Genomic DNA, 18,889 nt, shown 5'->3' with positions numbered 1-18,889 from the left:
GTGGGAAAGGGGGCGGAGAAGAAGGAAGAGAGAATCCCAGGCAGGATCTGCACCGATGCAGGGCTCGAACTCACAAGCCAGGAGATCAAGACCTGAGCCAAGCCAGATGCTTAACCCAATGAGCCACCCAGTCACCCCAAGCCTTTTTTCATTCACTTCATACGTATTTATTGAGTACCTGCTCTGTGTCAGGTCTGACCTAAGGTCTGATAAAGCAGTAAATGAAATCCACCCATTGGGGCTTCCATCTTATTGGTAGGGAGTAAAAAAAGGAAGAACACTTTTCAGATAATCCTAAGTGGTTCAGTGAAATCATATGGAGAGTCGCTGGGTTTTGCTTTTTTCTTTTAAAGTTCATTTATTTTGAGAGAGAGAGAGAGAAGTACGAGCAAATGCACAAGTAGGGGAGGGGCAGAGAGAGAATCCCAGGCAAGCAGCGCACTTTCAGCGCAGAGCCTGAGGGGGAGCTCAATTTCACGATCAAGAAGAGACCATGACCTGGGCTGAAATCAAGAGTCGGTCGCTTAACCAACTGAGCCACCCAGAGGCCCTGAGAAGGAGTTTTAAAGGAAGTGGGTTGGGGTCAAATCCTAGCTCTGTAACATCTTGGCTGGATGAATTCAGCACATGTCTAAACCATGCTGAACAATTCAAAATGTGGGGAACAACGGAGTCCCAGGGATTATGATAGAGCCTTACGCATTCCTGATTTAAATGATGAGATTTGGTCAAAATTTTGGACTTTCAGTTGACACTGTGATGGGGACCCTGGGATGGGGTGAATCTAGTTTGCATGTGGGATGGACACAGCAGTCTGGGAAGACGGGGGTAGACTGTGGTAGGGTGACCCCCCCCCCCAAAATCCACATCCTGACCCCCAGCACCTATAAATACATTATCTCACATGCCAAGAGACTTTACAGATGGAAGGGTAAAATCTAGAGATACAGATACTTTCTGGTTGTTTGAGTGAGGAGAGAGTAGCAAAGAATGGGTCAGAGTGCCTAGATACAGAACTCAGTCTGCCATTGCTGGCTTAAAGATGGACAAGGGGATCTGGAGCCGGGCATTCCGACTAGTTTCTAGAAGCTGGGGGAAAACACTCAATAAAACAGACCCCACACAAAACTCACACAAAGGAAATGCAAGCCTGCCGTTATTATGGATTTTAAGGCCGTGAAAGTCAGACTTCCAACCCATGGAGCTGTAGGATAATAAACTGGTGTTGCTTTAAGCCACTAAGTCTGTAGTGAAATACATTCAAGCAGCAGTAGAAAGCCAATATAGGACCTAATTCATGAAGAAACATTCCAGGAGTTTGTTAGTACGTCTGGACAACTGGTTAACAATGCCTACTACGTAGTAAGCACTCACTAAATGAGAGGAAGCAAGATGTAAATAATTCTATAGATGGTGATGTGGTGTAAACAACACAGTGACCAATATAGAACCATCTTCAAAGGACTTTTTTTAAGAGAGAGAGAATGAGTGTGCATGCACAAGTGAGTGAGTGCAGGAGAGGGAGAGAGAGGGAGATAGAATCTTAAGCAGGCTCCAGGCTCAGTGTGGATCCCAACATGGGTCTTGATCTCACCATCCTGGGATCATGACCTGAGCCAAAATTCAGAGTCGGACACTCAAACGACTGAGCCACCCAGGCAACCCAAAGGACTTTACTTTCTAATTAAGCTTCTGGAGATAATGAATTCCAAGATTATGACAGATATTCCTAAAATGACTGCCTGAAGCAGGGGCAGAAAGCCGAAACGCATATGTGGTCTCTGCAAGTAACATCAACAGAGAGACAGGTAAGCCGGACACGGACTGGAGAGGTGGTCCCATCCAGGAGGCAGAGCTGAGCCCAGCTAACGGACATCCGTGAAAATGCTGAAAAGGAACTAAAAATGTTCAAGAAGCTAGAAATCTACACCTTCTTCTAGGAAATCTCGTTTTTAAATGCTGGAAACCAATTCGCACTTGAACACCTACAGAACACCCACAGACCCACCCACAATTCTCAGGCAAAACTGTTTATGTCAGTGAATCCCAAGAGAGCCAAGGGCCTCTGGGGTTGGGACTTCTGGGCAATTCATGAACAACTGTAAAACACAAAAAGGTGAGCTCTTTTGAACTCATTTTTTGGCACTCTCACAACCGTAAGGGTTAGACCATAAAAGTATCTTTTTTAAAAATTTAAGGGGCACCTGGGTGGCTCAGTCGGTTAAGCATCCGACTTTGGCTCAGGTCATGATCTCTCAGTTCGTGAATTTGAGCCCCGCATCAGGCTCTGTGCTGACGGCTCAGAGCCTGGAACCTGCTTCAAATTCTTTGTCTCCTTCTCTCTCTCTCTCAAAAAAAAATAAACACAGGGGCGCCTGGGTGGCTCAGTCGGTTGAGCAACTGAGTTCAGCTCAGGCCATGATCTCACAGCTCATGAGTTTGAGCCCCGCGTCGGGCTCTATGCTGACAGCTCAGAGCCTGGAGCCTGCTTCTGTTTCTGTCTCCCTCTCTCTCTGCCCCTAACCCACTCGCATTCTGTCTCTCTCTCAAAAATAAACATTACAAATAAATAAATAAACATTAAAAAAAATTAAAAATTTAGTTTTTATTTTTGAGCGAGAGAATACACGACCTGGGCAGAAGGGGAGAGACAGAGAGAGGGAGAGAGAGAATGAATCTCAAGCAGGTTCCACACTGTCAGTGCAGAGCCTGAGATGGGACTCGAACTCACGAACCATGAGATCATGACCTGAGCTAAAATCAAGAGTCGGACCCTTAACTGACTGGGCCACCCAGGCACCCCCATCAAAGTATCTTTTGTCGTGCTTTTGGTACTTCATGTAAATCTAAGAAAGTATGAATTGTAGGAAATTCTTATCAAGTTAAACAGAAAGACAACACTGAATTGTATTCAAATCCAGTTTTATTAAAATTATTTGGCGATTTCAGGAGCAGTACAAAGTCTTTGACTATGACCGCTGCACACGTTTAGACAGGAGTTTAATGTTTTTTGGTCTGGTTTGTGTTTGGGTATGTGTACTTTTCTAAACCTTCTGTCCTTCCTTTCGTTACCAAATGACAAAGTTCCTTACGTTTTTCTCTGTCTACAATACCTTACTCCGTATAGGACAGGAATTTGTAAAGTAAGACTGAAAAAATAAAATCCATAGATCCAAAAATTTCTCTGCAAATATTAAGAACATACAAAGGATACTAAAGGCATCTACATTTAGTCCTCCAAGTAGCAAGGCGAGCATTTGACGTCTGTGGTTTCTTGTTTTTATTTATCGCTAATTACAGTTCAGGGACCAAAGCGTTTCCAAAAGCATCCTTCATTGACATTCCCACTGTGGTTCCCCTGAATTTAGAGGATAAAACCAAGAGAGTACTTGATTTGGCCCTTGCAATTATGATGCTTATTTTCCCTTTAGTGGGATTTTTCTTCTGCAGTAGCTCAGGGCACTATTTGCTTGCTCAATGCCTTACAATCAGCGTCTGCTTTGTAGTAGATCTGGGTATTGGCTTTGTAAAACGTGTATTGTTGGACAGCAGATGGTGGGGAGGCCTCCCTGTCCAAGGCAAAACTTTTAGCAGACCTTAGAGTAAAACCTTAGAGGATTTGGTGCGTCTTAGTTGTTCTCCAGGGATCCTGAAACTGTCTGTAAGAAAGAAAGAAAGTTGTGTAAGAATCTTTTACACAAGACCTTTTCGGCTTGTTCCTAAGGAGTCCTGCTTTTTTAGCAGCGTACGTAAACTTGGCTTTGGCAGTGGAGCCCTGGAGTTTCATTCCTGTGATAAGACTATCTCTTGGGGATCAGAATGCAGAAAACCAAGCGGGGCAATCACCTGAGAAATTTCTGCCCTTGTTTCCCTCCAAGGCTGTGCTTTAAGATTTGTAAGGATGGCTTCCAGTATTGGATTTTCACGCACTGTCTATTTCTGGACATTCCTGTTATTAATTCAACATCATTCCCCCCTAAATGGCCATTTTATTTCACCACAGGTAGAACACTGCCATAAGGTGTCACTGGTGGCTGCCTTATTATTTTCAGGAGGAAAAACACTTAGTTCTTGAGAGGAAACATGTCATTAGAGCCTACTCTCATTTTATTTGTGGTCTAAATAGTATCACCACTCTTTGGCAATCAAAACAGACCAGTGTATTTATAGCACCGGAACAGGGCCTTGACTTTGTGAAGGTTAACTATGCTAATGACTTGTGTTGTCGTAGTCAATCAGGTCTATGAATATTAAGTCCCAGCAATAACAGTTAGATCAAATAATATAGTTTTTATTCTTATTTCTCTAATAAATGAAGAAACATTTTCTTTTCTGTTTTTTTTGAGAGAGCGCCTGCATGCGTGAGCAGGGGAGGGGCACAGGGAGAGGGAGAGAGAACCCCAAGCAGGTTCCCTGCTCAGCGTGGAGCTTGATGCAGGGTTTGATCTCAAGACCATGAGATCATGACCTGAGCCAAAATCAAGAGTCAGATGTTTCACCGACTGAGCCACCCAGGCACTCTGAAAAAACATTTTCTTTAGTAGTGAGCTTACATTTTTAAATTTGTCAATAAACAATTCTTTGCATCTAATTTACATTATTTTATTTAATTCATTTATTAAAAATTTCTTTCTATTTATTTATTTTTGAGAGAGAGACAGCGTGGGAGCAAGGGAGGGGCAGACAGGGAGACACAGAATCCGAGGCAGGCTCCAGGCTCCAAGCTGTCAGCACAGAGCCCAATGTGGGGCTCGAACTCAGGAACTGTGAGATCACGACCTGAGCCAAGTGGGATGCTTAACTGGCTGAGCCACCCAGGTGCCCCAAATCTATGTTATTTTAAAGAAACTGAAAACATTGTCATATCGTCTCCAAAGAAGAAAAGAATTAGGATGTCAGGCGCCTTTGCACCAAGTTAAGGTTCATCTCATTCTTCACTTTGAGAAAACTTACTTACAGCAAGACATACAAACAATATCTAGAACAAGCAACACGTACAGTGTGTAATGTTGCCAACAGACAAAGCACTTAAGCCGAGAAGAGAGAAATTATACTTACAAATGGAATCCTGATTCCAAATTTGCTGTGGAATGTCATGGTGACTTTGTTTTTATGTCCTGTTCTTTGATCAAAGGCGTGGCATGTATCAAAAGGAGGGCTGTACAAGTGAAGGCTGACGGCAGGCTCTGTATGGCTGATATTCTCTACTCGATGTAAACCAATGGAATCTATACAATACCCAAGAAGGAAAAGCAGATGAAGGAGCTTAAATGACAAGTGCAGGTGAAAATCTGTCATCCTCCTAAGACCGTAAATCAATTTGATAAGGCTGGAATTAACAGAAATTACTCACTAGGGACTTTCCAGTTTAAGATAATAAGTGACATGTACTCTACTTTCCTGAAACCCCTCTACAATTACACCTGAAGAATTTTAAAAAGGCATCAATCCACAAAGACAAAAAAAAAAAAACAAAGGGACAAGATAAAGCATCAATAAAAGTTTTAGAGCTTGAAAGAAGATGAATAGCTTTACCAAGGACAGAGAGAGAAATCCTTAGCTACCCATGGGGAGAGCCAAAAATTAACCTGACATCTATCCTGATATCATATCTATATCTACATATCTATATACACACAATATATATATGTAAATGAACCTCACTGTTATCTTTAAAAAGAGTTTTTTTCATTTTTTGAGAGACAGAGAATGAGTGGGGAAGGGGACAGAGAGGGAGACACAGAATCCAAAGCAGGCTCCAGGTGCTGAGCTGTCAGCACAGAGCCTGACGAGGGGCTTGAACTCATGGACTGCGAGATCATGACCTGAAGTTGGACGCTTAATCGACTGAGCCACCCAGGCGCCCCATAACCTCACTTATATCTTGATATCATAAATATGTATACATAAATATATAATATCTGTATCTAAATCTGTATCTGGCTCAAAAGCTTAGGGACTGGCAGCACAGATACTTCTGGAAATGAGGATGAAGACAGGGCTAAAAATTCAAGACCTGGTTGAAAAGCCTATTTAAGTAGAGGCTCAGATCTCTTTTACTTTTCCCCCATTCCCCAGAGTAGAAGTCTGAGATCTCTAGTCTAGAAGGAGTAGAATACATGAACTCAGGACTGGTGAAAAACAAGTGACTTAACATACTGAATGGTGAGATCCCTGCTTTCTTCACCACCTAGCTGCAGGAATGCTGCCAGACAGGATTGTTTTCTCAGCCGGTGGAGGGTGGAAATTCGAAGCAACTTCTCAGAGAATCTGATTGGCTCCAGAATAAAGCTCTTAAAGACACTGCCATTGGCTGTTCCTCAAGGAAAAAGCTCTGCCAGATTATTCTAGAGTGAAGGCCAGTTGACAGACACCATTCTTGTGTTCAGAGCTATCAGTTAACTTTTTTTTTTTTGTCCCTGGTTTTCAAATATTAGCCCACAGCCAAGGCCCCTAGATATTTGAGCAAGATCTCTAGTATTGGAGCACGTGGGTGGCTTAGTGGGTTAAGCATCCAACTTCCACTCAGGTCATGATCTCAGAGTTCATGAGTCTGAGCTCTGCATCGTAGGGCTCTATGCTAAAAACAGCTCAGAGCCTGAAGGTGCTTCAGATTCTCCGTCCTCCTCTCCCTCTGCCCCTCCCCCGCTTGCGCTCTCTCAGAAATAAATTTAAAATGTTCAAAAAAAAAAAAAGATCTCTAGTATTAAAAAGGGCCAGAGCAAACCTCCCAAAAAACAACCTGAACAAACACTACTCAGGAGAAGACTTTAAAAAATCAGACAACCAGTTCAGGAGGTTTCCTAACTGAGCAACAGGAGTTTCAGAAATAGAACGAAACCAAACCCCAAAGAAATAACCTGAAAATATTTCCTGGATTAGGACAGAGGTTTCCAGAATGAAAGAACCCAAGGAGTACCAAACACAATCAATGACTGGGAGTCGTGAAACAAGGGACATGATTGTAATGCTCGGGACAGGAAAAGATACCAAAGGAGAAGATCCCAAAATTTCTAGAAAGAAAAAAATAGTTTCATAGAACGATTTAAGAATCAGAGTGGCAGCAGGCTTTCACAAAGACAACTGGAAACTAAAAGTCAAGGGATTACCTTTCATAGTTCTGGGAAAAGATTCTAGGCCCTAATTCCATATCAATCATGTTGTACCAATGGACTATAGAGACTTTCAGGTGAATGAGGTCTCAGAAATTTACTTTCCACGAACCCTTTCTCACCAAGGGAGATGAGACTGAGGAGATGTTCCACCAAAATAAGGGCATGAACCAAGAAGGAAGCAGACAGCATATCAGGAAATAAGGGTATCAGCAAAAGGAGGAAACAGAGGGAAAGACTGAATGATGTGAAGGTACTCCAGGATGACAGCTGAGCCCTGGCTCGGAAACAAACCAATTCAAACTGAAGCAAGTCTAGGGGCCCTGGGGGAGAGGAAGGAAGGTAGAGAGGAAGGACGGAAGGAAGGAAGGAAGGAAGGAAGGAAGGAAGGAAGGAAGGAAGGAAGGAAGGAGAAAAGGAAGGAAGGAGAAAGAGAAGACAAAAACAATTTAAAAATATGTTGAGAAGAAATTTATAGTTAGGATAGAGTTTAAAGAATAATCAAGGAAGGAATTCAGGGTAATTTGTGTCGTTAATGTAGGCACCCAATTTGGTGCCTATTTTATGATTTGTGATTCATGATCTGGCTCCACGAGCTTGCGAGAGAGAACAGAAAAGCCTTTAAGCGGAAGACTGAAGTTCTCCTCCCAGCCAGATAATAGCCAAGACCGCCTTCCCCCAACTCACAACTTCTGGGATCTTCAGCAGTTTTCCTCACTTCCAAAAATGGGACATAATTCTCACAGGTGCAACCTCTTTGGTTCTATAGCTTACTGCTCATAAGACGCTGGCTTAAGAACAATCTTGAACACAAGTTCCACCTTCTTAAGGAATGACTGTCCCTTATGCAAATTATTATTTGTTTCTCCAGGTGCACATGCGTATGCTACCCAATGCAAGCCATACAACCCTGCAAGCACAGAGCCCACAAATCCTAGCCACCATCCTTTAGAGAAACCCTGGAAACTCCTGTCTGATACCTATTGTTAACAATCCCAGGATCCATCCATCCATCCATCCATCCATCCATCCATCCGCCCATCTGTCCATCCGCCTCTGCCTCCTTTCCTTTATGCCCATGGGGTACCATCTTTCACAATAACCTTGAATCTTTCTTGGTGGTAGTTATGGACGCCAGACATGTCTACCATGTGCCTTTACGATAAGTAACTTGGTCTCCTTGTCCCAGTTTTCTCTTTCCTCCACCCTGTGTTGCATACTGCTACGGAATCCATGAAGACACTCCTGACAGAATTCTACTGACCAAAGCGGGCTCTTACATCAGCAGGTCGTGGGAGGCCCAGGCCCTGATCTCACTTTACTCTCCTACTACTCCTGTCCAAGCCCTCTGTCCCTTCTTCCCTCTGGCAAGACCATTCCTGAACAGTTTTCATTCTTTGCAATCATTGTGCCTCCCCGCCCTCACACTGTTTCCTGTGTAGGAAACATCCTTCCCGCTGACCACTGTTCACCTGCACCCCTTCTCCTGCGTCTGTAAAAATCAAAGGTTGAATTTTTGAGGCCTTTGCTCTTACGGGAAATTCATCCACAGACCCATTCAGCTTATCCCACCCAATATTTTACCAATTGGCAATATTTCCCATAAAAAGGGGAATTTCCCACTTTGGTGGAAAAAGAAATCAGAACAAAGGGCTGGAAACAGACGGCGGCCACTGCCCCTTGGACAGTGTGGCTTGCACACACCAGTACCCCAGCCTTATTCCTGCCCTGCGTCACTCACTGCTTGGCTCTGGTAGGTTCTGCATCAAAGACCCTTGAAAAAAGCTTGCTTATTCTTTTTTTTTAAAATTTTTTTTTTTTTCAACGTTTATTTATTTTTGGGACAGAGAGAGACAGAGCATGAACGGGGGAGGGGCAGAGAGAGAGGGAGACACAGAATCGGAAACAGGCTCCAGGCTCTGAGCCATCAGCCCAGAGCCTGACGCGGGGCTCGAACTCACGGACCGCGAGATCGTGACCTGGCTGAAGTCGGACGCTTAACCGACTGCGCCACCCAGGCGCCCCAAAGCTTGCTTATTCTTTAAGATCTAATCTAGTTTTGTAGACTCTGTGACTCCAGCTGAAAGTATTTATTCTGAAAGGCTCTGGGCTTTATTGTGAGTGATAGAGGCAACAAAATCGCTCTTGGAAATCTGATGTGCCTTATACATACAGCAAGCCTCAAATAAAAGCTTCCTGTCACCTAAGAAACAAACATCTCTGTGTTTTGTGAATGGGAGAGAAAAGTTCCCATACAATCTGACCTTTGTAACTGGCTTGCATTCTTAAACTAATGAACTAATTCAGGCCAAGTATTAAAGCCAAAATGGGACTTTAAGATATAAGAAGAAAGGAGGCGCCTGGGTGGCTCAGTTGGTTAAGCCACAGGCTCTTGGTTTTGGCTCAGGTCACAGTTTCACGGTTCGTGAGTTCGAGCCCCACATCAGGCTCTGCACTGACAGTGCTTGGGATTCTCTCTCTCCTTCTCTCAAAATAAATAAATAAACTTAAAAAAAAAAAAAAAGATACAAGAAGCAGCTACATGACCAGAAAATCTCTGTAATATTTTACATCATTGGGATAGTATCCCAATTAAGAGTATGGTCTTTGGAATCGAATGGCTTGAGTTCAAATCCTGACTTGCACTAAGAGCTGAGGGACCTTGGCTGCATTACTTATTCTTCCTATGTGTTGGCAATCTCATCTATAAATGGGAATTAAAAATGATCTCCTATAATAATTAACAGGCTATTTGGAAAGGTACTATCCTCTTTAGAAATACGATGTTAGGGGCACCTGGGTGGCTCAGTCAGTTAAATGTCCGAACTCGGCTCAGGTCGTGATCTCGCGGTTTGTGAGGTCCACCCCGCGTCAGGCTCTGTGCTGACAGCTCAGCGCCTGGAGCCTGCTTCGGATTCTGTGTCTCCTTCTCTCTCTGTCCACACCCCCACCCTCTGCTCGCACTCTGTCTCTCTCTCTCTCTCTCTCAAAATAAATAAATAAACAACATTAAAAAAAAATACAGATGTTAATCACAGACTGTTCTTGAAAAGCATTTGGCTCTGCCAAATCACCTTTAGGAAAAAGAATGAATTCTTGGTTAGAGAGCTAGAAATCACTGCTAAATAACGTGCTTTGTTAAAGCTCCCTTGAGAATACTCTTAAGTATGCTGTATACATTTTATAAACAACAAGGACTATAGCTCACATTTCTAATTGTTTCCAGAACGTTTCTAACACAAAGACTAATATTTTCCACATAGCCTCACTCCCTTATTCAAACAATCTACTTTTGTAAATTCATATTCGATTCTAACTGTCCTAAGACTTGGCAGGAAATGCCTTTTCAGTGGACGCTAATCTACGTGCATATATTTTGAGTAAGTGATTCCAATTCAGACGCAAAACTTTAAAAACAAAACCAACTGCTTTTTAGGCCATTTTCCAAGTATCTGAAGTCACGACTCCATGATCCAAATTCAGCTGTACATGTGCAAGTAAGCAATATTGCAGATGGGGGTTCAAGGCTTTTCCCGCTCGCCCTTAAAGAAAGAAAGGTGTTGGATGTTACCGTTGATGTAGGCACACTGGTTTTCTCTCAAGATCCTTTCAGACTTCTTGATCATCTCGTTGGATTTTTTGTCAGGCCAGGCAAATAATGTCTCCTTTAGATTTCCCTGCAGCATCTTCAGAAAGCAGTGGGAGTCAGTGTGATCATGGATGCTGCTATATATACACAAAGAGACAACTGAGCTCAGTAAATGGTCCAGGCCCCATGCGTAGAGTAAGTCTGCCCAGAACTTCCCGCCACATCCTATCATGAGGACAGGTCACAAACCACTTCAGCTGTATTTGTAAAGGTCATCAATTTATAATTAACATTGTTCAGGGCGACATATAAGATACAGTAAGACCTTGGATTGCGAGGAACTTGTTCTAGGAGTGCTCTGCAAGATGAGCGAATATTTTTCTTTTTTAATGTTTATTTTTGAGAGCCAGAGAGAGACACAGTGTGAGCGGGGAAGGGGCAGAGAGAGAAGGAGACACAGAATCTGAAGCACGCTCCAGGTTCTGAGCTGTCAGCACAGAGCCTGACGCAGGGCTCGAACTCGTGAACCGTGAGATCATGACGTGAGCTGAAGTCGGAAGCTTAACCGACTGAGCCACCCAGGCGACCCAACGAGTGAACATTTCTAATAAATTTTAACTTGATAAACAAGAAATGTCTTGCAATACATATCACATGATCACAAGTGAGCCAATGGTTCTTGAAATTGGCTGTGATATACAAGTGCTTTGGATTATACGCATGTTTCCAAAATGAATTATATTCACAAACCAAGGTTTTACTGTACTATGGCTTTCGTATCAATGTACATATGGCATTTTTATCTTCTTTTATCTTCCCCAAGACATAGCTTTTAATAACTTGGTTAATCTGGGCTACAACTTGATTATACAATTACATTAGGGAAAATCTGGAAAGAATAAAGATAATTATCTATAATAACTGTGTCTCACTTGTAAGATCATGTAGCATATAGTGTTTTTTTCTCACCCCAGGCCTTTTCTCTCTTTTCCTTCGAGGGACAAAAGATATGTATATGGATGTTAACACCCAGAAGTTATACTGTAATAATGTTAACATTTTGTAGGTTTAAAGTATTCCACCTGTGATTAACTCCCAATAACGGAGGGAGAAAGAAAGGACATTGGATTTGCAGGAAATATTTATTCATGTAATCGTAAACGGTATTTCAGTTTAATAAGTAGCATTAGCCGTAGGGTTGATTAAAAGATAGGAAGCCATATATGTCATTAGCATTTAATGCCTATGTTGAATCCATTAAACTGTAAGAATTCATAAAACTGTAAGAACTCATTTCCTAAACCCACAGAGCCTAGTCCCACTTTCGACATATAATCTACTTTCAAAATATATTGGAAGAATGGATGCAACCAACTCCATTCCATAGGAGTAAATAAATGTCCTCGAGATAGACCTGACTCGCCCCCAAATCTCATAAATTCAGGTTTCCTTTCTCCCATCAAAAATGGGTCTGCCATTTTTGTTTGTACCATTCTCAAAAGCCTGAGAAGGATCTGTTTACAGAGATAGCAACTCACAAATGTATCAACTAAAGACAAATGAAGGAACCAAGTTTCAAAGAATTGGAATTAGTTTAAGCTGCCTTACCCTCTACATAAAAAATTAAAAAGAAAACTAAAAAAATAACAGTCAACAATTAACTTGACGCAGAAAGAAATCTTCGGAACTGGTGAACTCCTTTTCTAGGTCCAGATGTGGACACTTTGGTCTTTGGTCCTGCAATTCATTGCATATCTCAAAGCACCACAAAGGTCAAGTTTTAGCAAAATTCCATATATACTTAACTCCACAGAAGACAGAGATGAAGTTAAACCGGTTACATACATCTTTTGATTTGCGACTCATTTTGGGGGGGCTGGTTTTGACACTCAGGGTGTATGCCTAACTCCCTGACCCTAATTCCCGTAAAAAATTTTTGTTGGGACGTTGTAAACAAAATAATTGTAACATGAGATGTGTTAGTGCTCCCAAGACCTGTGACCATTCTGGCACTGTACTTTCCTTACGCTGGAACAGAGAATTAATAAGTATCTGCAAATGAATAATTGTATTACCTGCCATGTCCTTCACCCCAACAGAGAATCATTAGATTAAATTTTCCATTTCCTTCATCCACAAGATTTCGGGTATACCTAAAAGGAAGGTATTCAGAAGTTTGAATCTGGTTGATGAAATATGCACTGGGAAAAAGAAGTGTGTCACAAAGTATGGCTGGTTGACAAATGCTAACATTTCCTCCTCCAAACAACTTAAAATGAAAACAAATAATTTTTCACAGTTCAACATTTTGGACATTTTTTGTATTTTGAACCACCATGTTTATAGATGTTCCGTTTTAATTAATGGCACAGAAAAGATAACGGGGAAAAAAAGGAAATTCTTTGTTTCTCCACATGACAGCCTTGAGCTGATAAAAAGAATCAGTTTCTCACAGAGGTATTTGCAGAGTGCATTGCTGCTGTATATGCAAAAAAGTTGCTATTGCTTTATTTTTTCTCTTGTAAGCTAAACCATAAGAAACAAGGTTTCATTACACAGCTGTTTTTAGAATTCTCCATAATTTTTGCTATAGCCCAGACACAAACCACATTCAAAAGCACTCATGATTTAAAGTCCTCCACAAATAGGGTGGGGATTGATTTAAGTATACAACAAAGGAAATTTACATGAGCATAGTAAGTAACACTCTAAAAGTTTTCCAGGAGAAACCAGCAAGTGGCCCCCTCAAAAAAATCCCAAATCAAAACCACCACAAGCCCATCATCAGGGGGAAAAAAAAAACAAAAAAACACAACAACCCACTTTCAAGTTCCTATTGATCAAAGGGGTACCATCCAGGGGTGCGTGGGTGGGTCAGTCAGTTAAGCCACAGACTTCCCTTAGGTCATGATCTTGCCCTCCAGGAGCTCAAGCCCCAGGCGGGACTCTGGGCTGACAGCTCAGAGCCTGGAGCCTGGTTCCGATTCTGTCTCCCTCTCTCTCTCTCTGCCCCTCCCCTGCTCATGCTGTCTCAGTTTCTCAAAAGTAAAACATTTAAAAAAAAAAGGGGGGGTGGTATCACCCATACCATCTAATTAGTAAAGTTTGATAATTATGACATTCATTTAGATTTATTTTTTTTTTTTCATTTAGATTTATTTTTTAAGAGAAGGAATCTTTACCCCATATTTGGGGTACTGTTTGATCACAGAGTCATCTGTTCACTTATGTTCCTAATGCTCCTTCCTCCCCTTTCTTCCAGCAAGGCAGGAAGCCAGGTGCTGGCAGAGGGAGAGAGTGGATTAGTAAGTGCTATTCAGATGTCAGTCATCCTAAATTTGTAGCCCTTGAGGACCTACCAAGAGGCTGTGCACACAGCCTTTAATTCACAATAAACTACATTTTGTTACACACACACACACACACACACACACACACACAGACTCTTTCTCCCTCTACCAGTCTTAGGGGCCCCCCTCTTGCTTCTCTGGGACTGTTCCCAGAGAAATTACTGTCTGGCTCACACTAGAATATATTCTTAATTTTTTTTTTTTTTTTGTAGTGTTTATTTTTGAGAGAGAGAGAGAGAGAGAGAGAGACAGACAGAGAGTGCCAGCAGGGGGAGGGGCAGACAGAGAGGGAGACACTGAAACTGAAGCAGGCTCCAGGCTCTGAGCTGTCAGCACAGAGCTTGACGTGAACCTACAAACTGACATGAACCCATGACCCGAGCAGAAGTCCAGTGCTAACCCACTGAGCCACCCAGGCGCCCCACACTGCAACATATTCTGTCCTGGTTCTTCTGTACTGGCCTTCCCAAGGTCAGAGATCAGAATCCTTTGCAGTGCTAGGATACCTATTCCACACACACACAAATACTGCCCAAATGATTTCTGCTCTCCCACCTTTCTCCAAGTGCCCACCCATTTATCCTCATTAGTTGCGACCCGCATACCCATGCAATAGATCAATCCAAATGCTTGCATCTCAAGTGATTTAATTAGAGCTTGTCGGTCAAGATGAACTCAAAGCCTGGGGAAATGGCATTGTTCTATACATAAAGAGCCCTCAGCCTACCCAGGTTGATGAATTTCACTTGATCAATAATCTACCCTGAAAGCAAACTATTACCACATCATCTGTCTGCAGTAAGTTTCGTAGTTGTTTGGAGGGAGGCCTCTGGGCTGTGGGACAACAACGCTAATTTGAATCCTGGAGCTGCTACCTGATAGAAGTATGACCTGACGCAGGTAATCCAACCTTTTTATTAATGCCTACCACTCATCATCTGCAAAAAAAAAAAAAAAAAAAAAAAAAAAAAGGGTAAGAAATTGTACCTATCTCACAGGGCTGTCATGAGGTACATGAGTTAATACAAAAATAAGGTAAGGAGTATATGGGCCATAATAAGCCCTTGCTTACTTGGAGCTAATGGCAAAATTAAAAAGTGGCCTCCGGTAGCTTTACTGGCAACCACTTCAGGATAGGAACCGAAGGAATTTCCTGGAGCCACTGCAAACAGCGAATGGGATCTTACAAAGGCTTCACATTTTTATTTCAAGCCCTAAAATGCAGAGGAAACTGCCCTTGCTGACAAACACGCTATGTTTAGGTGAGGGGACTAACAAAAACTGTTCCCAAGGAATACACAATCTCGGTTTATTCTGATCTTTCAGGGATCCTCCTCTCCCTACCCTCAGCCCGACTAACCAGAAAGACTGAATCGCGAGCTGCCCGTCGGCAAAGAAGCCCTCACCCTTCAGGGTGATTCAGGTTTACTTCTGGCCCCGGACGACTGGTAGGGAGATTCATTTGTATTGGTACCACCGAGCGAGGGCTGCCACGGGCCCCCTCGCTCCATCACATGTGGTAAAGGCAGCGGTCTTCAACTGACATTCCGGAGGGCCTCAGAACTGAGGATTCGAGAAAGCGCAACTGCTTGGGGGGGCTCAAAGAGAAGCAGCCCTTCAACGCACACCCCTGATCGTGGGTTGAAACAAACCCGCAGTCCGGGAAGTTAAATGGGTTTGGGAGGGGCGGCACAAGTTGAAAAACAGCAGCAGCTGGGAACCCCACGACGCTATTTTCTATCGGTAAATAAATAAATAAATAAATAAATAAATAAATAAATAAAAAAAATGCGCGTTGGCAGGTGCCTGGCTGCAGGCGATCGAGTGATGGAGAACTGGAGGGAGGGAATCGAGTCCTCCAGCCGCCACCCCTGTCTCCCGGGGGCACGCTCCGACATTCCGGCCAGTCGGTCCCCCCCGGGCGGCGGGCCCGGCGGAGAATGAGTGCTTGGGGCCACCGGGGGTCCCCCCACCCCGCGCCGCGGCGGCCAGGGCGAGCGACTGCGCCGGAGGGCAGGGCAGTGCTCCCGGGGCCCGGAGAAGGCGGTGCACCGGCACGAAGAGGACAAAACCCTCTGCGGCCGCGCGGTGGCCTCCGCACCCGGAGCCTGCCGCAGTCTCCGGCCAGGCGGGGATGATCCAGGTTTGGCCCAAAGCGCCGAGCCGCGGGCGAGCAGGCGTAGCGCGGGGGGTGCGGGAAAGGCTGACGAGCGGCGGGCCCGGAGCGGCCAGACCCCTCCTCCGCCGCGCCCTCGGATCCCTCTTCGGACCCGGATCCCGCGCCGGGGCTCCCGCGGCCAGGGCTAGGGCGCGCTCACCTGTACTGGTCAAACTTGGCGTACACTGCCCACTCGGCGGGGTCGCTCTCGTAGGCTTCCATGACGGCCTGCACCTCCTCCACGTTGACCTCCTCGCCGGCGAAGAGCTGGTGCAAGATGCGGATCAGATCCGCCAGGGTCCGCGGCTTTAGCACCTCGGTCTGCTCCATCCCTCGCCGAGCTGGCGGCGCGCGCGGCTCTCCGGTGCGGGAGCTGAGCGAACCGAGGAGCCGGCGGCGAGGGGCCTTAGCTGCTGGCTGGACGGCTACACACGCTCGAGCGCCGCAGCCGAAGGAACGCCCCCCACCAAGACGGCAAGAGACCCCCCCTCCGACGTCCTCCAGCTGCGTGGCGGATCCGGGCTCGCAAGAGACGCGCCGCGCACACAAATCAGGACCAAATCGGCTGGCTTGGGAGGCCCCGGCCCTTTTTAAGCTCTCGGAGTCAGCGGGACTGTACCAACGGCTCTCGGAGGGTGGGGAGAGGCGGGGAGCGAGCTGGGCAGCCGGGCGGAGGCGGCGAGAGCGTGCGGACAAGGTCCACGCAGGCGGCCCCGCGCCCCCCGACAACGCAGCGCTCTCGGGAGCCCCCGTCTCGGCGTCCGCGCGCTCGCGGTGGGCTTCGCGCGGGGTGTCCGCCACCTTCGCGCGGCGCCTTGTGTCCGCCCATCCCAGCCCCTCTGCCCGCGCCCCCTCCCTCCGCCCCCAGCTACTCTGGGAGGCTCCCCTCCGCCGCTGTGGTTGGCGACACTGGGACGTAGACAGAAGGGATCGGGAGGACGCTGGGGGGACCCGGCGGAGGGCGAAGGAAAGCGATCCTCGCTTCCAAACGGAGCTGAGGTTATGAAGAGCTTGCGAAGGTTGACGATGGAGTGCACTCTCTAGCTGGAGAGCTACTGTTTTGTCGATTGACACTGTCCATAATATGCTCCAGGCTAGGTGGGGGGAAAAATGGAAGTCTTTCTTGAAAAAAAAAAAAAAATGAAATGTACTATATTGAAAGTACATTTTTCACAAAGGACACTCGGGACTCTGGCAAGACTAGTGAAACGAAGGAAGGCCAGGTAACCCTGTCTGATTTTAAAATCAAACATTTCCTTTCAGATAATATATATTCAGTGCAAAGACCTGATGTGTCAATTAATGGTGAAAAGAAATGCTCTTCCGGGCTCCTAATGCAATAATTTATAGGGTTCTAATTATACTATTAAACTCAAATCTAGGCGTGCGCATGAATGAGCCTACTGGTTAGGGAAACATTTTCTGTGCTGTGCAGGGCACTTGGCATGCTTTGTGAACAACACAAATTGAGTAGGAATGAAAATAAATGTGAGGGACGGGAGAAATGCAAGTCTAGATTCATTCTCATTATAAATGGACCCAGGGAAGAGTTCAAATTCAGTGTTATTAAAGGCGTAAATTTATGAAAGACTGCTCTTTGCATCAATGTATGTGTGTCTATTTTAAATTTACTTGTGCCGCCTAAGGTCTTATTTTGTAAGTTTATTTTTCGAGAAAGAGAGAGACAGCACCAGTTGGGGAGGGGCACAGAGAGAGAGAGAGAGGGAGAGAGAGAATCCCAAGCAGACTCCATGTCAACAGCTCAGAGATCAGGAGTCTGAAGCTTAACCTTCAGAGCCATTGAGGTGCCCCATAAGGTCTAATTTTGTTTTTTTAAGTTTATTTTTTGAGAGAGAGAGGGAGAGAGATAGCACCAAATGGTGAGGAGGAGAGAGAGAGAGAGAGAGAGAGAGAGAGAGAGAGAGAGAGAGAATCCCAAGCAGACTCCATGCTATCAGCTCAAAGATTGGAAGTCTGAAGCTTAACCTTCAGAGCCACTGAGGTGCCCCATAAGGTCTTATTTTAAACATCCCTGGTTAAACTGATTATACTGCAAGTATTCTAACAATGTTGTTAGGAAATAAAAATAACAGTTCCATCCCCATTGTTCAAAAAAAGGTAGAAGGCACTCCAGAACCCAACGTTTGGTGATATACGTTGCTGAGAGGTGGTTAGCTGGGGACAGAGTACATTGTACAGTTTCTATTGTTTACTCAAAATTATTTTTTTTATTCTTGTCAGTGTTTTCTATTGGGTCTCTTAATTGCTTCATTTCAGCTATCCTAATCTACGTTCACTGGCTCTTCTTCTGGACTTTCAAAGACTTCTAGAATCTACCTAATATACCCATATTCACACATTCATATTCATTGCCTCTTTTCTCTAAACCTTCCCGCAAACTCACAATTTCATTGGTCACTTCTGTGCGGATGCCTCCCACATCTCCCTAATTTTACATACTGAAAGCAATCTCTATTTAACATCTTTTGGCATCTAAAATGCAAGATATTTGGAACTCCTTCCAAGCAAGCTTTTCAACTCCTGGAGTTTCTATTTCTTTTCTTCTTCTTCTTCTTTTTTTTTTTTTTAAGTTTTTATTTATTTATTTTGAGATAGAGAGTGATGGAGGGGCAGAGAGAGAAGGAGAGAGAGAATCCCAAGCAGGCTCAGCACTGCCAGC

At 44.4% G+C, this 18,889-nt stretch overlaps 1 protein-coding gene across 1 annotated transcript; it reads right to left on the bottom strand.

Annotated features, from left to right (window-relative positions):
• Positions 1-2,905: 2,905 nt before the first annotated feature.
• CDO1 (cysteine dioxygenase type 1) lies at positions 2,906-16,780 on the bottom strand. Its single transcript, XM_025924509.2, has 5 exons — positions 16,370-16,780; positions 12,777-12,854; positions 10,684-10,838; positions 5,059-5,228; positions 2,906-3,659 (listed from the first exon to the last, which is right to left on the bottom strand). Exons 1-5 carry the CDS (start codon positions 16,537-16,539, stop codon positions 3,630-3,632), a joined length of 603 nt encoding a protein of 200 aa, XP_025780294.2. The 5' UTR covers positions 16,540-16,780; the 3' UTR covers positions 2,906-3,629.
• Positions 16,781-18,889: the final 2,109 nt, after the last annotated feature.

The sequence above is a fragment of the Puma concolor genome, chromosome A1 (assembly GCF_028749965.1).
Source record: "Puma concolor isolate L17-30 chromosome A1, mPumCon1.1.hap2, whole genome shotgun sequence".
NCBI classification, from domain to species: Eukaryota; Metazoa; Chordata; class Mammalia; order Carnivora; family Felidae; genus Puma; species Puma concolor.
This window is presented reverse-complemented; position numbering and strand designations above follow the sequence as displayed.

Bases quoted from the DNA above. Each gene is read 5' to 3' on its own strand.
- CDO1 (XM_025924509.2), bottom strand. From the start codon at position 16,539: ATGGAGCAGACCGAGGTGCTAAAGCCGCGGACCCTGGCGGATCTGATC. The intron at 12,855-16,369 runs GTGAGCGCGCCC...CCTTCCTTTTAG, and splicing joins GCCAAGTTTGACCAGTACAG to GTATACCCGAAATCTTGTGG. The intron at 10,839-12,776 runs GTAATACAATTA...GTGTATATATAG, and splicing joins TGGGGTGAAGGACATGGCAG to CAGCATCCATGATCACACTG.